The sequence below is a fragment of the Chlamydotis macqueenii genome, chromosome 16, assembly GCF_036417535.1.
Source record: "Chlamydotis macqueenii isolate bChlMac1 chromosome 16, bChlMac1.mat, whole genome shotgun sequence".
NCBI classification, from domain to species: domain Eukaryota; kingdom Metazoa; phylum Chordata; class Aves; order Otidiformes; family Otididae; genus Chlamydotis; species Chlamydotis macqueenii.
In genome coordinates this window covers 1,040,456-1,059,432 of record NC_141571.1, presented here as the reverse complement: position 1 = coordinate 1,059,432, position 18,977 = coordinate 1,040,456, and the positions used below count along the sequence as shown (strand labels likewise).

General features: G+C 62.6%; 1 protein-coding gene across 7 annotated transcripts in view; it reads left to right on the top strand.

The window, feature by feature from the left end:
* DLGAP4 (DLG associated protein 4) overlaps positions 1-18,977 on the top strand; it is a 163,514-nt gene that overhangs the window by 94,223 nt on the left and 50,314 nt on the right. Inside the window, exons 4-10 of one of the 7 annotated variants that reach the window (XM_086760938.1) lie at positions 2,626-3,667; positions 4,274-4,327; positions 5,025-5,195; positions 9,785-10,002; positions 12,261-12,375; positions 14,798-14,848; positions 15,966-16,212. In XM_086760938.1, the coding sequence (XP_086617064.1) occupies positions 2,717-3,667; positions 4,274-4,327; positions 5,025-5,195; positions 9,785-10,002; positions 12,261-12,375; positions 14,798-14,848; positions 15,966-16,212 (1,807 nt within the window). In that variant the 5' untranslated portion in view covers positions 2,626-2,716. The remainder of the gene's footprint in view (positions 1-2,625; positions 3,668-4,273; positions 4,328-5,024; positions 5,196-9,784; positions 10,003-12,260; positions 12,376-14,797; positions 14,849-15,965; positions 16,213-18,977) is intronic. The other 6 variants (XM_086760940.1, XM_086760942.1, XM_086760939.1 and 3 more) reach the window with 6 other exon arrangements.

The following is an 18,977-nucleotide window of genomic DNA, read 5'->3' as shown; positions in this document are numbered from 1 at the left end:
TAGCCTGGGCGGGACGGAGCGCCCTGCCTTCCCGTGCCTTCTGCCCCTCCGCCCCCCACAAACCTCATGTTTCCTCCCTCCCGCTTGTCCCCACAGCCCTCAGCCGCTCCTCCCTGCCGCTCTGCATCGTGAGCCAGGCCGGCCCCCAGCCCCACTCGTCCCTTGCAGGCCAGGCTCTCATCGCATTTCATTTATTTTCATTTTATTTGTTTAATTCCATTTCATTTCCCTATTTATTTTGAGTCCTAAGGCAGTTTCACTTTATTCTCACAAAAAGCAGTGACGCTGATGTGCTTTATGGCGAAGCGGTCACAGGCTTGAAGTCTCTCTTAGGACCGCCTGGGAGATTTCTGCCTGAAATATTGGTTGCCCTTTGTGGGAAAAGCCGTATTTACTGTCAGCACCCAGAGCCATCCCATCCTCACCGAATCAGCGCTGCGGTGTCTCCTTAGGGACTGCCTGACCCCTGTAGCGTAACGTGCCAGGAGAAGCACAGCGTCTGAGCCCGAGCGAAGGACCTTGCTGGGAACCCAGAGCTGGGGCGTGGAAGGAAGGGAGGAGGAGGCCACGGTGGGCAGAGCTGATCCTGGGTGGATTCATGCCCTGGTAACAGCTGTGTTCTCATCCCCAAAATGCATGGGCAACGGTCCGTGTGGTGGAGAGGCTGGAGGGCAAAACCGTCTCTCCTGCACCACCAAAGCCGGGCCGCGTGGCCAGGTACTGGGCTGTGGGCGACGGCAGCTGGCCCGACCCTGGTCAGCCACGGTTCGGGAGGACCCAGCCCGCGGGGCCGTGCAGCTTCCCCAGGTGGGACGGAACGGAGCAGGCCTTGCATGGGGCCACAGGGTCCCCTGGGGACAGGCTCCCGTAAGCGCTGGGGGGCAGCTGGCAACGCCTCGGCCCGGCGAGGTCCCACTGGGGCGGCTGGCAGGACCCCCGGGAGCAGATCCAGAGCAGGGGGTGTCTGTGTCGGAGCGGGATGGGAGCCTGGGCTGCTGCAAACCACTGCTTTGAGAGGACCGGCTTTGCTTTGCCCACCCGCTGGGAGCAAGAGAGTTGGAGAGTTTTTAAAACCCATCAAGCTATGGAATATATTGGACTTCTTTTTTGTTGCGCTTCCAAACAATTATTTAAAGCCCCAGCTGCTTTTCATTATGAAAGCGTTTTTCCCTGCGTGAGGAAGGAAAACAAGTCTGTCCGTTCCTGTCATCCTTCGGTGAGGGCTGACTCCGCTCCCCGCACCATTCGCTCCTTGCGGCCGTTGCTGACCTGCGTGCAGGATCTTCGTGCTGCTGCAGAATGGCTCTTCTGCACCGAACCCTGTCGTCCCTGCTCCCAGTCCCTCCATCTGACCAAGGGGCAGCCCTTCAGCTACGTGTACGTGTTTTGGGGCCCTGGATTTGGCAAAGGTAGTCTAGTATCCCAGTTCTCCAGATTTTTACACCCACAGGATGCTACAGTGTTTGCTGTTTGCCTTCCAGCTGCACTCAAACTGAACCAAAAAGGAAATAAGAAACTAGAGTAAAAGGTGACGGGAAATAAGAATTCATTTATACACCACATGATTTCAAATAGGTTTCAAGTATGGAAAGTTAACACATTGATCGATGAGCTTAACTCACCTGTATGTTCATTGATTTTCTCCAGTGTAACCTGGTGCAGACGAGGATCCCCCCGAGCCGGGCAGGACGGGGTAGGTGCACCGGAGAAACCTCCAGGGAGGAGCTCCCCTGCCCTACAGGGACCCTCCGTGTCCAGCTGCCCCCCTCCACCGCCCCACGGGGACCCCACGCCTGCTGAGGGGGCTCGGGTGAGCAGCCCCAGCCCTTGCCGTGGCTGAGGAGGACCGCGGCGAGGGCCGGCCGGGCTCCCCCGGGAGCCATGCAGCACAGCAGGAATGATCGAGTGAGCAGCAAACAGCTGCTCAGGTTGGGCTCTGAGTGCTCAGAAACCCCTCTGCTCTCATCGTAGCTACTGAAACAATTTCCTCCGGGGTAAAACATGCCAGAAACCAAGGTGCTCGTTGGAGAGGAGACGTTTGACATCAGATCGCATTAGCGCCACTGCACACAACACAGAGCAGGGCTGCCAGCCCTTTCCAAGATCCCATAGCCACAGAAACACAGAGTGTCGTGCAGAAGATGACGCTCGGCTCCAGACGTCCCCGGGCTGCAGCAGGGCCCGCACGCAGTGTCTGACAGCAGGGTTTCCTCTGGCCCCCTGACCCAGCGGGACAGAAGCGGTGATTTGCGGGCAGGGCCCTGCCAGCCTTTGTGATGCTGGCTGGGGACGAGACTCTGTTGAATAAACGTGTGCGGAGACCAGAAAAAGAGCAGCAGCATTATTTAAGCAGCTGAGACACACAAGCACTTTCTTAAACTGCAGCAAGGAAGAATGAATCCTTCCCCTCCTCCTCTCCTGTTCTCTCCTACCCCGTCCTCCCCAGCCCCTGGACTCACGCCCCCGCTCCTCCCCTCCTGCCATGCCATCCCTCTCCCATCTTGCTTCTCTCCTTCATGCCTTAACCTTGGTGGCATTTGCTTTTGGAGCTGGGACGGCCCCGGGGAGGAGAGGGCTGCCAGCGAGATTCTGGGCAGGCTCTGAGCATCTCTCCTCTTCCTCTAGGTGCGGGGAAGGCTGCGGGCAGCGGGGTCGGCGCTCCTGCGAGGGCTCTGCCGCGCCATCCCCGAGCGATGATTTAGGAAACACCGGGACCATGAAGGGCTTAGGAGATAACAGAAGCCGCCACCTCTCCGATAACCTGGACTCCCCTCAAGACTCTCTTTATACTCCCCAGGACAGGAACCCTTATCTCCTCAGCCCCACCGACTCCTTCACCATGGACCCCCGATTCCCGGCCCAGAATACCCTCCACGGAGACTGTCTCCTTCCACTCAACAACCAGATCTCCAACAGCAGCACTTTCCCCCGCATCCATTACAACTCCCACTTCGAGGTCCCAGATGACAACCCTTTTCCGAGCCACGCCCAAGCCACTAAAATCAACCGCCTGCCTGCAAACCTCCTTGACCAGTTTGAGAAGCAGCTGCCCATCCACAGAGACGGCTTCAGCACCCTCCAGTTTCAGAGGAGCGATGCGAAGCACCGGAGCGAGAGCCCTGGACGTATCCGGCACCTCGTCCACTCTGTCCAGAAGCTGTTCGCCAAGTCCCAGTCTCTGGAGGGCCCCACCAAAGGCAACGTGAATGGCAAGAAGGGGGCTGATGACCCCAAGCAAAACCGGAGGAGCAAAAGCAAAGACCGAGCAAAGACCTCCGAGCCGAAGCGCAGGACCAGATCCAACATATCAGGCTGGTGGAGCTCCGATGACAACTTAGACAGTGACACCTGCAGCTACCGCAACCCAATGGGCCTCATGACACTGGGCCGGCAGCCGGACCACAGCCAGCCAAAGTACTTCATGCACGCTTACAACACCATCAGCGAGCACATGCTGAAATCCTCCAAGAGCAATAACGACCTCAAGGTCACCCCTTGCACCAATATCCCCATTAACAATGACTCCAACTACATTAAGAGGGGCTCCTGGTCCACGCTGACCCTCAGCCATGCCCGGGAAGTGTGCCAGAAGGCCTCCGCCACCATCGACAAAGCCTTGCTGAAGTCCAAGTCCTGCCATCAAGACTTGGCCTACCACTACCTGCAGGTGGGTGCAGCAGGGGGGTTGTGGCTTGGTCCGCGCAGGGAGAGCGCAGGAGGACAGGGGACAACCCTCTCGGTAGGCGCCCTGTTGCCCAGTAGAACTTATCAAACACCTCCAGATGGTTCAGCTACCACCCCAAGTCACACGGCCAGGAGAGAGGTGGGGGGGTTACAGGCACCAAGGCCCCAGGGACAGACTACCACACCTCCTGTGAGGACACTGGAGCTGATGCCCAGCTCCCCAGCGGCAGTGGGTGCCCCCAGCCCCCGTGCTGGACTGTGGCAGCGTGGGGAGGAGGTGACGTGCCCTCCTTGCAGCCCCGGCACCCTCTGCTGCGATCCCCATTTTCTGCAGGAACCCAGCGCACCCTCACAGCCCACCCAGACCCCGCAGGTGCTGTGGTGGGTTGCGCTCCTGGGCTCTTGGCATGGAGCTGCCCACGTCTAGCTGTCTGCTCTCGGTGCCCAGGCAGCTGGGCATGCCGAGGGCCGCAGCTCGTATCCTCCCCGGACATGGCTCCCCGGCCTCGGCCAAGCACTGCCACCATCCCACGTCTGAAGGTCACCAGTGATAACTGACGCTCTACCCCTTATATCCACGCATCGCAAGGATGAGCCAGCGTGCCCAGTAAGCCCCGCTCTGCAGAGCTTCCCCGGAGCACTGGTAGGACCCGCAGCTCGGCGGGGCACAGCTGCCTTTGCCACTCTCCCAGCCGCGGGGCAGGGCTGCGGGGCCGGGAGGGCAGTGCCAGCTGCCCCGCTTGCATGGCAGAAGCCTGCATGGCTAACGCTGGGTTGAAATCCCGTCACCAAGCGCGCCAGGCCACGCAGGCGGTTTCAAAAAGGGCGCCTGAGGAACGCGAACCTGGTTGTGCCCTAGAGAGGAATGGAGATAAATAACCAGGCTGGGTGGGGGAGGAGGGGACTGGTCTGTGTAAATCTCCTGCATCCTTTTTAATGCAGAGGTGGCGTGGGCTGCCCCGGCTGCGGCCAGCAGGCCTGGAGGCCATAAAGAGCAGTGAATTACTGAAGTGCACTCTGCTGCCAATACCTTGCTGGCCACGGCTGCAAATCCAGTTTCAGAGGGACTTACTGCATCGGGAACGCCATCAGAAAAACGTTCTCGGCCTGGTTTCTTTTTCTTTGCCCCCTCCTTTCAGTTAGGTGTTAGGAGGGTAAAGAGCCGCAGGCGAAATATCCGCTGCCGCTGCTCCCCCTTTGGGTGTGGCGGCAGAGCCCGGTGCAGGCAGCCCCGGGACCCCCACAGCCCCTCAGCTCCCGGGGTTTGGCCACAGCCGGGGGTTTGAGGCTGCCCTGCTCGTTATTGCCCACCCCTGTAATGAGCCTCCGTTTCTCGACAGCCTGACGGAGGGCTGTGGGCACAACTGGGTGGCGTGAGCCCGGCCAGCAGCTGGGCACCCCAACCGCTCGGCTGGGAGGACACGGGTGCCGTCCCACTGCAGCCGAGTGAGCCCCCGCGGCGGTGGGACCAGCCCCTCAGCCCTGGGCCGACCGACGCAGGCAGCGGCCAGGTAGGGATCTTGTTTTGAGGGGAAGCTTTTACCCAGCTCCCTCCCTGCCCTGACCCTCCTGGGACCATCGACGGGGTCGGCAGCCTGCACCAGCAGACTCGGAGCGGGAGCAGCCTGGGTCGGAAGCGGCCTGGGTCTGGAGCTGCTGGCAGCTGGAGGGGCACTGGGGGACGCCAGGGTGTGACTGGCATCCCGAGCGCCTGGGGCAGCCCCCATGGCCAGCAGTAAAGCCAAGACCCCGGGCACCTCGTCCAGAAAACACGACGTTTGGTGCCTCGCAAGCCGACAGGTCACGGATGCTTGGGCTGACTTGCCCCCAGGTGCCCGGTGTGAGCCCCCGAGGGCAGGGCACAGGGCTCAGGGGCCTCGGGCACGGGAAGGGGACTAAGCCGGCAATGCAGAAGTCAGCTCTGGAGCCCCGTGTGTGGGAAACGTCCTTGCGCGAGGCCACATGTCCCCAGCCACCTGCTCCTCCCTGGAGCAGGACGAGCCCACTCCCCGCGTGTGCCGTGACGAGGGACCAGGTCCTCAGCAGCTGCTGGGGGAGCACGAGGCCCCTGCCCCACTGCAGATGAGGCTGCTGGGAGGCAGTAGTGCCCGGTGGGTCCCCGAGGTGGCGAAGTGCCCCTCCCTGACATGAGGGAGGGCAGGAGGAGTGGGATGGGGACAAACAGGACCCCCCAGGCTCCAAGCCCCCCAGCCTGCTCACCTCCCCTGCCCCATTTCCAGACTCTGGGTAGTGTTGGGGCTCATCGGGGACTATTGGGGGTCCATGTGATGTTTCCAGGCCCATCCCCAGACCCAGGCATTGGAGCTGAGAGTGAGTGATCACCCAGCTCCAGGTCCAGCCCCGTCCCAGCAGGGTGGGGGGTTTTTTGGGAGCAGTCCCCCAGGTGACACAGGACTGTCCTTAGAGCACAGTCCCCACGGAGGGACACTGTGCTCCCCATCCCCGTTCTCCCCTCCCCGTGAGCCCCACGTGCGGCTGGCAGTGCAGGGGAAGAGGCTGAGGGGTCAGGATCCCCATGGCCAAGAAGCTCCTTGGAGCAGAGAGGCCCCAGGCGGGGGGTAAGCAGGAGCGGGCAGGGCTGAGCAGTGTTCCTGCCCCAGCCGCAGGCTCAGACCCGTGTCCCTGGACACCGAGCCCACAGGGAAGGGCTGGGAGTGTCGAGGCTCCCAGGGGACAGAGTCACCCACAGGCACCACGAGCCTGATACATCATCCAGATCAGCCTCCCCAGCCCTGCTTACAGTCAGACCGCACCAAAGCTTGCTTAACCCCCAGGAGCCCCAAAAATAAATTCCTCATCCCAAGTGGGTGGCCCGTTCAGCACCAGCCACTCCGCAGATGCTGGCTTCCCTTACACCAGCCCCACAGAGCTCCCACGGGGCAGGTCCATCCCAGGGGGTACCCTGACATGCTGGAGAGCACACGTATCCCTCAGGACCCCACGAGGGGTCCGGCCCCAGAGGGAGTGGCGGTGTACGTGCATTGGGCGCGGTCTCTGTGTGCTGGAGCCTGGCTGCATGGCACGTGCATCCCCGCGCTGCGTCCAGCCCGCGGGCGACTCGGTGCGTGCATTCATGCGTGGTGCATGTCTGTGTGTGCCGGGGCTGGGCTGCATGTCAGGGCTGGCACACATGCGAATGGAAACCCGATTGCTCTAAAGTGTCCCTTCCCCCAGACCTCACGGAAGCGATGGGAGCAGCGCAGCTCTCTTGCCCCTGCCTAGACCCCGGGGCTTGGAGTTTTCCCCTTCCCTCCTCTCCCCGCTGTTAATGCTCCAGGTGACGGGGGAAAGCCCCAGGCAGAATTAAGGCTGGGGGAAGGCTCTGGGTGGCCCCTGCTTTCCTCTTCCACGCTCAGCTCAGGACACAGAGAGCGGAAGAGCCAGGAGGCTCTGCTTCCTCACAGCACGCAGCGTTGTGGCAGGACGGTGGCAGTGGAGCCCGGCTCCCAGGGACAGACGTGTGCGTGTGCTGGCTCCCACATGCCTGCACCACGGGGCACCACACGGACCAAGACTGAGCAGAACGGAGGATCTGCATCCTGAAGCCTGGCAGAGCATGTCTGCCGTCCATTGCTCCCCTCCCATGCAGCCCCCAGGCAGGGTGGATCCCCGAGCCCGTGCGCCAGCAGCCACCTGCAAGGGCTCTCCACCTGGGCACCCTCTTGCTCCCACCCCTTTCACACCCACCAAACCGTCATGGGCAGAGCCAAGAGCAGCATGGAGGGCAGCAAGGCTCCCACAGCCTGTGAGGAGCCGCCTTCTCTGCTCCAGGCACAAGCCAGCCCCCGTTCGTATTTTGTCCTGTCTGTAACACACGGGCTGCAACCAGAGCGCTGGGCCTCAGCTGCCAGCAAGGTGTTTCCATTGATGTGCTGTGCTGGCCACCATCCAGGCCCATCCCTGGACAACAGGGGATGCTCTGGGCTCTCCACCCCCATTGCAGAGCTTTGGAGACACTGGGACAGGCTCCTCACAGATCCCAAAGGGCACCTGCGTGTCTTGTCAGGTGTGGCCCTTTTGAAGCACTCATCCTGTGCTCTTGTCCCATGGGAGCCAGAGCTGTACAGCTCCTGTGGACTCTGCGCGCAGACTGAGGCAGGACACCACCCAAACCAGGGCACCACAGGGTCCGTGCGGGGCAGGCAGTGGGGTGCTTGGCTCACGCTGCTGTAGAGAAGCTGTACCAGCAGAGACATCCTGAAAACATTGTCCTTGTGTTGCTTTGCCTCGAATGGGGTGCCCAGGCCGATGCACAAGCCCGGGCAGAGCCGAGCAACCCGCAGACCCTGCCCTCAAGCAGCAGCATCAGAGCAGCCACGAGAGCCCGGGGCCTTAATGTCCCTGCTGAGCCCAGCACCCCTCCTGCCCCACGAAATACAGCCTTGCCTCCGCACAGGGGTGGCTGTGTTGTCCCCCAGCCCGCCTGCCCCCTCGCCCCTGCTCTCACTTTGCTGGAACCCACCAGATAACAGCCAGCCACTCCTGGGCTGGGCAGCCTTGCACCAGCCAGCCCAGGCCCAGGCCCAGGCCCAGGATCAGGATCAGGATCAGGCTCAGGCTCTCTGCACCGCGTCCCCCAGCGATACAGGTCCTGGCTCACGGGCGCACGTCACGGCAGGAGCCCCATCACCACAGCGGTCCCACAGGCTGTTTGGGTTCTGCTCCACACAGTGCCAGGGTCACCCCTTGCCTTCTACCGAATGCACAGCGCAAGCAGAAGGCTGGCAGGACACGCGCTGAGCCCCTGGCGCCTTCGGGCAGAAGAAAGCCCTGGGAGTGAGCTAAGCTGTTGAGCCTGGACTGAGCCTGTATCTGGCATGGCCCAAGCTCTCTCGGGAGAACGAGAAGCCACTACCTGCAGATCTGAAGCTCATCTGAAGATGCTGCACCCCAGCAGCAGATGGCACACTCAAGCGGCTCTGGCTCCCACACAACAGCTGGCTGTGAACAAGGAGGGGAGCAGGAACCAGGCCGCGCTTAACGGCTCTGGCTTCTCACAGCGAGCTGCAACACGGCTCTCTGCATCCCCAAAGCGCTGTATAAACACTGGCCGATTAATCCCACAGCCTCCGGGGAGCTGGACAAATCCAACAGCTCCATCCAGCAGAATCAACGCGGATGCGCTCGGCAGCACGAGCTGCGCTTGGTGCGAGAGCCTTGGCTGCTCCCCGTGGTGCTCCCCGACCAGCCTGCTTCCCACAGTGGAGTGGGAGGCCTCAGGCTGTCCCCATGTCTGCACGGTTTGCACATTGCTATGTTCCTCACACCTTCCCTTGCCTCTCCTTGACCACATCTCCTCAGCTCAAGGGCACGTCAGAGCCCAGCTACAAACCAAGTTAGCCACGAAGCCGAGGAAACATCAGCTGGCCCGTCTCTAGCGATGGAACAAGAGACCACGTCTGCCTTAAATTAATGTCAGAGTCGTCATCTCAGTGAGGTCAGAAGTGCTTTTCTTGCACAAGGTTCTGCTCATTTCTGTGCAGAGAGGCCAGCACAAGGTCTGTGTGCCCTAGCTGCTCCAGAGCGACCTGTGAGGGCCTGGCCTGGCTTCAGAAGTGAATCTCAACCACCATCACATCCAACTCCGAAACCTGAAAGGGTGCTGGACCTAGTTAAGGTCTGGGCTCTGATCCACGGGTCCTGGTCTACATCAGGAGCCTTGGCGTGAACAGTATGTGCACTTTGCGTTAAGGGAACATGGGCCGTGCGTTGAGCGAGCGTGTACCACTCCTGTCCCAATGCCGAGCACCAGCCTGGTGAGACCCTTCACTCCCCGTTTCATCTGGCATCGTGCAGCTTGTGTCAGCTGTGTGAGCATGGTGCGGTGCGGAGGTGGTCTGCAGTGGTGGCGGGTGGACGGCTGCAGGGAGATGTGCTAAAGCAGAGGCAAGCAAACGCAAGGCTGCTGGCATGAACTGGTAAGGGAGGGTCGGAACGGAACCGCATTGCCCATCCCCACTGCGCTCCAGCTGGGGGTCCAACAGTTGTCCTCTCCACCAGTCCTCCCAGATCCCCATGGTGCCACTGGCCCCAGAGGTGCCATCCCTCACATCTGCTCATGCTCCCCTTGCTCTTGCAGGTGCCTCAGGGGGAGTGGAACAACACGCTGTCTCGGGACAAAGACAGCGAGATCCCGTGCCGGCGCATGCGGAGCGGGAGTTACATCAAAGCCATGGGGGATGACGACAGCGAAGACTCAGAAACCAGCCCCAAACCATCCCCAAAAACTGCAGCTCGGAGGCAGAGTTACCTCAAGGCCACCCAACAGTCCCTGAGTGAGCAGAGCACCACCCAAAGGTACGCTGGAGCTCCTCCAGGAGCTCTGCACAGGTCCCAGGGACCACCCCCGCAGCCGTCCGTGGGGTCTGGCCAGTGCACCTGCATGGAGACCCCGGGGGGGATCAGAGCCCGGCAGGGCTCCTGCACAGTGGCTCAGACAGAGACGAGCAGGAGAGGAGAAGGTGTGGCAGAGGAATGGAGAGAGCTTTCCATTCTGGTGTGAGGAGCCTGCTTTGGTGGAGCTGCATGGATATTCTCTCTGAGCGCCTGCTCCTCTGCGCTCCGCAGGGATCCCCGCCCTGGGATGCTGTGTAGACGTGGTGGCTGCTCAGCCTGCGTGACTGAGGACACCTGGCACAGCCCACCACCTGCTGGGACTCTGCCCTCTGCTTTGCTCCACAGGCATCCCTGGGACTCTGGGAGCGGGCAGAAAGTGCCCCATTGTCACACCAGGGTGGGTGACACCCTGAGGCCAGGAGGGATGAGCAGAGAGGCCTGGGACCAGCTACGGAGGGAGGGAGACCCGCAGTGGCTTCAGCCAGATAGAGAGCAGAGCAAGGGGAATGCAGCGAAGCTTGTTGGGCGAGAGGCTGCTGGGGCCTGTGGACCGCCTGACCAGGGGGTGATGCCGTGCAGTGTCCCCACCAGCTGCTCCGCTTCCCGGGACAAGGCACCCAGGGGCTGTCAGCACTTCAGATGTTGCGGCTCGGGAGGATGCGAGCAGCACAGAGGGGCAGGAGGCAGGAGCCACCGCAGCTTGGCTGACGTTTGGCAGGCAGAGCCAGACTGAGGGTGCAGCCGGCAGTGTGGAGACCCCTCATGGTGGCTTCAGGCTGCAGACCAGGTGCTGCTTTCTGCTGAGAGACAGCGATAAAATTAACTGCAGGGAGCCCTGGCAATCCATGCTCTGAATCCGCCCTGTTCCCTGCCTTCACATCCACTTTAGGGTGAGCAGAGTTGGGTCCAGGGGTCTCTGATGCCAAATACCCAAGTTGAGAGACTGGGGTTCCTCCTGCCCTGGGCCCATTGTCCGTTCAGTTCATGCCATCGGCATATGACCTCACCCGGGCTGCGGGGTCTGGCCGGCGCCCATGGACAGGCAGCTTTGAGGAGGCGGCTAGGGCAGGGCAGGCTGTTCGAGCAGGAGCAGCAGAGCCAGCCAGGCGTGGATGCAGCGAGGTGGGAGAGGAGGGTCCGGGCCGGACTGGGCTGGCTGCGGCCATTGCTGCAAGCGCAGGAGGTTTGCTGGAGGGAAGGATCCTGCCTGGGCAGGAGAGGGGTCCACAGCTCTGGGCGCTGCGCTCTAGCAAGGGGCATCGCACCCGGGCCTACCCGTCCCCTCGGCCACGGGCTGGTGAGGGTTTGTGCCAGGCGCAGGGCAGGCCAGAGCAGAGCTCAACCACCCCCTCGCCTCCCTCCACACTGAGGAGTTTTCAGGTGGCCTCCCTGGGGTGCTCTGCCAGCCTGGCACACCCTTGAGACAGCAGCGGGGCACCGTGCCCTGGCACAGCCCCACGCCAGCCCTCGCCAGGATCCCCAGTCTCCTCTGCCGGAGCTGCTGGGGCCATCTCTGGGCCCCACCAGCCGAGGGGCACCGGCCCTGAGGTGTGGGACAGGAGGGAGAAGGGCAGCTGCAGCCTTGGGCAGGACGAGGCACAGAGCGGTGAGACACGATCCGTCCCTGCGAGAGGGCCTCTGCCCTTCCCAAGTCTGCTGCCTGCACTGTGACTCGGTTTCCCCGCAGGCAGGCTGCCAGGGTGCATCAGGGTGCAGCCCAGTGGGACGGGCACAGGGAGGCTGGTGGGGACACAAGTCATTTCTCAGTCCACCTCTCACCGCCCTCCCTGACCCCCGGCCGCGGTGTCAGCCTGGTCTATCACCAGGGCTGTGACTGGGGCTGGCACGGATCCCGTGTGCTCCCTGGTTTGGCTGGACTGACCTGGCATCTGCAGTGCATCCCCAGGGGCAGTGGGACCCGAGGTCCTGTCCCCTCTCCTTCCCCTGCACCCCACAACCTTCACCGCCTGCCAGACCCGACAGCTGAAGCCAGGGGCCGGCCAAGTGAGAACGGGCTTCCTCTGCTCCAGGAGCTGGAACAGGGGCCGAGTGCTGGACTCGGTGCCCGGCATCATCTTCGTGCCAGGCGTGCCTGTCCCTGGCAGAGGTGCCGCAGGCAGGGGTGGTCCGGCTCTCGTGGTGGGGCAGCAGCTCCGGCACGGCCCCAGCGCTGCCCTCGCCGTGGGGACACCACTCACACCCTCTCTCTCCGCTGGCAGGAGCCTGGACCGCCTGGACTCTGTCGAGATCCTCCTACCTCCAAAGTTCCCAACCTGGGAGGAAGAATACAACCAGATCTCTGACAGCGCCAACGAGTCCAGTTGCATCAACCAGGTGAGATGGCGGAGTGCTGGGCCCCACTGCACCGGCACGCCCCGGGGAGGAAGGAGCCAGCTGAGGGGAGAGAGGCACATCTCTCCCCCCCTTCAAAACAAGGAGCTGGCAGTGCTCTTCCCTGGCAGCGCTCTTCCCTGGCAGCCTTCCCAAAGTATCAAGGCCAGCTCCTTCCTTCTGGGCGCTAACGGACCCCCCTTCCTCTGGCTTTGCCTGCTCTCAGCACTGCTGGCGCAGCTGAAGTCCCTCTGCCAGGGCCGCAGGTATGGTAGCCCGGAGCGATGCTTCACTGCGATGGGTGAAGCTCAGGGCTGCTCTGAGCACAGGGTCCCACGGTGTCACCACCCAGAAGCCACCCACAAGGCCACTGGCCCCTGCTGCGGGCTCCTTACACCAACTGGGCCAACCTCACCTGTGCAAACGGTGGTGGCCAGCCTGGACCCTGCCGCAGGTCAGCGGGACAGTAACCTGCTGGCTCTGAGGAGCTCCTCCCTCATGCAGCAGGCTGGGCCCAGGAACAAGGTGCCCGTAATTCCAGACTGGCCTGGGGATGTCCCATGGGTATTCCTGGTCCCCACGGGAAGGGCAAAGCCAAGCCTGCCGGTGGGCGGCAAGCCCCTTGCCTCGGGGTGGGCTCACACCCTGACCCCAGCCTCTGGGCTGCAGTGGGCGCACTCTGGGCTGAACTCCCTGTCCCACGCTGCTTCCCCTCGGGATTCCTCTGGAGCAGCTCGGGGCCTGGGTGGCTGTAGGCCAGCTGCCTCAGGCCAGGAAACAGCCCAGCCGGGATGGGGCCTTCGCAGCGGCCCCGTGTGCTCTTCTCAGCCCTGGGACAGTGTGCAGGTGGAGCAACGGCTCAGCAAGCTTCACCCAGCCGTTTCACTGTTGCCCTGGGCCTCTGTCACGTCCCGTCTCTGTTCACACGTGTCTGCATGGGAGCACACGCACACGTGTGGCCCCGCTGTGCTGCTCCGCTCTGTCTGTGCGCAATGATCCAGGGCGGCAGCGCAAGGCAGGGATGGGCATCACGAACCAGAGCATGGAGGAGGGTGAGAGGTGTTCCTCTCCAGGTGCGTGGGGTGCTGAGCCCTCCTCCGCTCCAGCCCAGCCTCTCCTGCCCAATGGCTGGTTTCTCCTGCTGTCATGGAGTGGTTGGAGCCCTCGGTGGAGCGCTCTGGGGAAGGGCGCGGGGTGTTGCTCGCGGGCATACGTGTTCCTTGTGGTCAGTCTCGTTCCTTGTGCATCAACAGCAATGTGCTGGGTGTCTCTGCACAGAGGAGGGGTCCGGACCCTCGCACTCCTGTCCTTTGCGTGTAAGTCCATGTCTGAAGCGAGGTGTCTGTGTGAAGATAATGAGTAGGCCGAGTCTGTGCTCTCTCCCTGCCTAAGGCTGCCATTTAGCACCTGAGCGCAGCACCCCCATGAAGGCCTCACAAGGGTCTTGGAGCTGGAGGGTCTGAGCAGCCCACAGCCACCAGTGTGTGCCGGTCAGGTCCTCTGGCAGGCCTGGCCTGCTCTTTCGTTCAGTGCCCGAGGCTGCTCCCCCGCTGCCCTCACTTTTGTGTGACCTCCAACACCCTCCTTGTGTGTCCAGCAAGACCCTAGTGTCCTCCAGACTCAGCCCCAGAGCCAAGCCTCTTTCCTCGGGTACATTGTGAACCTGGATCAATCCCAGGATGGGTCATCTTGGGCAGCTCGCGCAGGGCAGAGCTCAGAGGGTGGATGTGCTCTGCAGACCGGGACTGGAGAGCAGGAGAAGGCAGCGCAGTGTCTGTCGGATGTCTGTCCTTACGCCGAGCTTGTGCCGTGGCTTTGCTATGGAGAGAAGGCATCGTCGCTTCCGTGTGGCTTCTTCCTGGCGCGGGGACAAAGGAGATAGCAGCGAGGTGGCCAGCCTGGCCCCACTGGGGTGAAGGACGGTTTCCCCGATGTGGAGCGCTCAGACTGCCCACCCGCCGCGGCTCTGCAGGCCGCAGAGGCCCAGCGCTGCTCCTGGCCGCCTCGCAAGGTGCTGGCCAGTGCTGGGGGCTTCAGAGAGTGCCGACTGGGAGCCCCACCAGCCCTCGGCCAGCAGCCACGGGCAACTCGAGTGTGGCACAGCGTGTTCGGCATTGTGTCCCAGCGTGCCTTGTGTATTTACGGACATTTGGCGTGTACAACGGGCCGAATGCACCAGCAGCTTCTCTCGTCTGGAAGGCGTCCCGTGGAGCTTTGCCGTGCCATGTTTGTGCCGCTGTTTGAGGCGCCTGTGCGGCACCTTGCTTGGCATCTTACGAGCTCTGAAGTTTGTACCGAAGTGTCAGCAGTAGTGCCCCGGGGGACGGGCCGCCCGCTCCCCTCGTCCTCAGTCCCTGTGCAGTGGCTGTCTGTGTGAGGGGTTCCCGGTTCTTGGCCTTTAACCTTCTCCAACTCTTTCTTCCAGATCTTTGGACCCCCCTCACTTATCCCTCAGATATTTACCCATGGAGAGCAGGTACCGTCCCGCTGGTGTTTCCCTCTTCCTTCCTCACGGAGCTTTCTCGGGTCAGGCTGGACGCACACGGCAGGGTGCGAGGCAGGCTGTCGGATCAGCCCACGCCCGGGGCCAGCAGCAGGAGGAGGAGGAGGAGGAGGAAGCAGTGCTCCCAACTGCACTGCAGGGCAGCTGGAGAGCTTGGTTCCCCTGGCCCCGTCAGGGGGTTAGGGACCATCAGTTTTAGGAGGAAAATAAATGAACTCTTTCAGCCAAATGTCGTGGAGCTCAGATGCCAGTGCTGGGCAGAAATACTGTCCTCAAGGCCAAAGAAAGGGCCAGGAGAGACGATAGTGGGCAACGGGGCCCAGCCTCAGCACCTCTCATCTGTATTTTGGAACGTTCTGCTTTAGGCTGGCTCTTGTTTAACCTGGGTGAGCCTCTCCTGAGTCTGAGTTTGCCCAGTCGCTGCTATTGGAGAGCAGGGCAGGGCCGGGGGCAAGGGTGGGCGGGAGGTGGGGGCAGCAGGAGAAGCAGGGAGCGAAGCTGCCCCTGCTCGGCTCACACCTCGCGTGGCCTGCCGCGTGGCTTGCCGCCACCTGCCCACCACGGACGGGGCTGGGATGGGTTCCCGATGGTGCCACCCAGACCCAGCCCAGGCAGCCTGTCCCTGGTCCAGCATGGAGGCCCACGCCTCCCGACTTTCTCTCTCCGCGCCGCACCCCGCTGTAGGGCCAGGCCATCTCCCCACGGCCGAGCACAGCAGGGTGTCACGGCCAAGGCCGGGGTCTCCCAGCTGTGCTGTGGGGCAGGGGGACCTGTCAGAGCCTGGACAGGGATTTTGGCCTCACCTGCTCTCAGCCACTCCGTCAGAGGCTGGGGGATGTTTGCAGGCACTGCAGCAGCAAGTCTCTCCTGCTCCACTAACAGGGACCCTCTGGCCTCCAGGGAGGGTCCCTCTCTCTCGGCAGGGAGCCCAGGCATCCTGCACCCCACCAGCACTGACCACCGCACCTCCCGGTCTCGTCTGCCATGAGCGGGACCACGCAGGAGCGGCGGCAGGGAGAGGAGCAGGAGGGGAAGGGAAAGGGCTGCCTGAGGGCAGGGGGTGACTGGCTCTGCCCCTCTTCCCACGCAGGCACCAGAGCCAGAGCTGGGCGAGCAGTACGAGGCGACCTGCGACTCTACCTACAGCGAGGCCGAGTCGGCCGCCGCGGAGGTGCTGGACCTGCCTCTGCCCAGCTACTTCCGCTCCCGGAGCCACAGCTACCTCCGAGCCATCCAGGCGGGCTGCTCCCAGGAAGAGGACACGGGCTCCGTCCGCTCCATCTCCCCTCCACCGGCGGGCAGCCTCAGCGGCAGCAGGACCCTCCCCACCAACAGCAGTGAGTGCCAGCGGCGTGCGGCGGGCAGGCGGAGGGGAAGGGGTGCGAGGCCGTGGGGACGTAGAACACGGCTGCCAATGGCCTGGGAGGTGTCGAGCGTGTGAGGAGCTGGGCTCAGACACCAGTATCTCCAGCCACCGGTGTCCAAGACTTTTGTGGCCTTTCAGGGGCTCGCTTTGTGCCAGGGAGGGAGGCCAGCAGCCAGGCGTGCCGCTAGGATGGCTGGGGCTCGGTCTCCGGATGCGCGCGCTGAAATGGCAGACAGGCTCTGGTTGCTGGGATCTGGTCGGCACGGCTGATGAGGCCTGCAGAGTTCTGGAAGAACTCGAAGTCCTCACTCACTGCGGCTGGCAGCACCCCGCGGGACACCCGCCTTGCCCAGGGTCACCGGCTGCCCTCGCTGCCTGAAGTCCTGTGGGACAAGCAGCCCTGCTGCCCTGCACTGTCAACAGCTTCCGTCTTCCTCCTCCTCTTCTCCACTACACATCTCTTATTATCCCAATCCAGGCTGCTGTTGACAGGTTTGACCTCGCTCTGAAACAAAAAACATCTGTCAGGGACTCTGTCGTTTTCCCGAGGGTCTGCGCGTATCCTGATCTCTGCAGCCCCTCCAGCCAGAGGCAGAAGTCGGGGCTGATGGGAAGAGGAAGGGCAGAAGGCGTCTGCCTCTGTCACTGAATGATGGAGGTGTGACAAGGCCTTGGGGCTCACCATGAACTTCTTTGCAGGTTCCCGCACAGGGCAGGACTGCTGGAAACAGGTCTGGTGGACTGGGTCTGGGGGAAAAGGCGAATGGTGCCAATTTACCCTTCCTGGCCCATAGGGTTTGTGATTTTACAGAGACGGGGGCCTGCGCCGCAGCCAGTGAGGGCAGGACCCCGCCAGCCCAGACCTCGGCAGCGCAGCCCAGGCAGCGGAGTGTCGGACGCGGGGCTGGCCAGCGTGGCTCCTGTGCCATCCAGAGGACAGCCCAGCTCCGTGCACCTCGCTCCCCTTACGGGCAGGGCAGAAGAGGTAACAGGCAGACAGCGTCCCCCTGGTGCACCCAGCCCTCGGCTGCTGCCTAGAGATGAGTCTCTCAAAATCTCCTGCCAGGGAGGTGCCGGGAGCTCACCCTTGGGCTGGATGGCTCCAGCTGCGTTCTCTCCCAGAGACAGAACTGCAGCAGCCACATAGGTGTCTAACGCTTCGAGTCCCCATCTGCCCCCTCCGTCAGGTGCACACAGAGTGGAGACCCCAGTGTCCTCGGTGTGGGGTAAAAACAGGTCTTGCTCTGAGTTTTCAGGCACTAACGAGCCTTCCCGAGCCCCAGAGCCCGGCCCCCTGCAGCCTCGGCGCACTGGGCGATGGGCAGCATTATACTCGGCTCCGGACGCCCCATCTGCCTCTGCTGGCGCTGGGTGTGGGTGTCATTCTTTCCAGGCCCTTCTTCTCTCATTAGTGATTACTGCATGGGACAAGAGCCTGGCTTCTCCTTCCGGTGTGGGTCAGGATTGACTCCATCCCCCAGAGAGGGGTGAGGCTGCGGGCAGCCCCGTTCAGCTGGTGTTTCTCACCAGCTGGGCCATCTCTCCCGAAGGCAGCTCCCAGCATCATGGCAGAAGGGGTCTCTCCGTAAAAGGTCTGGCGGGACCTGGCTGTCCCGCGTGCCAAGCCCTCCCTTCCCCAATGGCTGGAGCAGCCGGCAGCTCTGGGACGAGTCGGGGCTGCCCACGCTCCCGGCAGGTCCGCCGTGCCTGCCTGCAGTGCTGCCAGAGGAGGCTCCTGCGAATGCCCCATGCATTCGGCACCCGGGTGGGAAGTGAGGAGGGTGAGTGCTTTGCCCCAGGATGTAATTTTGCCAGGATGCTGGGGTCACTGGCTCAACACAGCAAGGAACGGCGAGGGCTGCTCAGACCTCGCAGTGCTGGGAAAGCCCAGGAGGAAAGAACTGGTTTTCTGTCTCGTCCAAAAATGAGCCAGTGCTGGTTCCCCGCTGCAGAAACCAGCACCACCCCAGCCTGGAGACGCGTTTTGTGCAGGCCGGCTCCACCAGTGCTGTTCCCAAAGCACGATCCACAGCAGCAGCCTCACTCCCCAGTGGTCCGCACTGCTCCTGGAAAACGCGTGCAAGGGCTGAGGGCGGCAGGGGGGAGCACTGCTCTGGAGACCCTGCTTCTGCAAACGGCTCCTGAAGGCCTGAGCAGAGCCGAGAGGGTCAGGTGTGCGAAGCTGCAGCGTGGGGAGCAGCTCTGCTCTCGCTGCAGCATTTCGGCTGGTGCCAGGCCCTCCCCGGGCGCCGGGGCCGGGGAGCAGGCTCCAGAGAGATGCTCAAGGAAGTTGGCAGGCCCTTGCCAGAAGAGAACCCTGTTACCTTTCTGTGATGCTTCAGGTCACTTGTTCTACATCACTTTTGCATCATTTTCTTCAAGGCAGCCTGTGTCCTTCTTGGCTGCTGGCCAGGCTCGGTGCTCTGGGTGAGGCTTGGCCGTAACACAGAGCACAAGGAGCTGAGGGGTCCCATCCTGGGAACAGTTTTGGGAACCAGTTTAGCAAAGGTGATTCCTTGGTGCTCCCGGAGATGGCGATGCCTGGACATCGTGCCAGGCAAACACCAGAGCAGGCAGGAGGAGTCAGGCATCTCAGCAGGGTTGTACAGTGCTACTGGCAGCATGGAGGCACCCACAGGGACGCCGGGGTCAGGTCCAGCGGGGCAGGCTGCTCTTGGCACGGGCTCTGGTCCCGAACCACAGAGCTGTGGCGGGGTTTCAGAGCTGCCTCAGCGT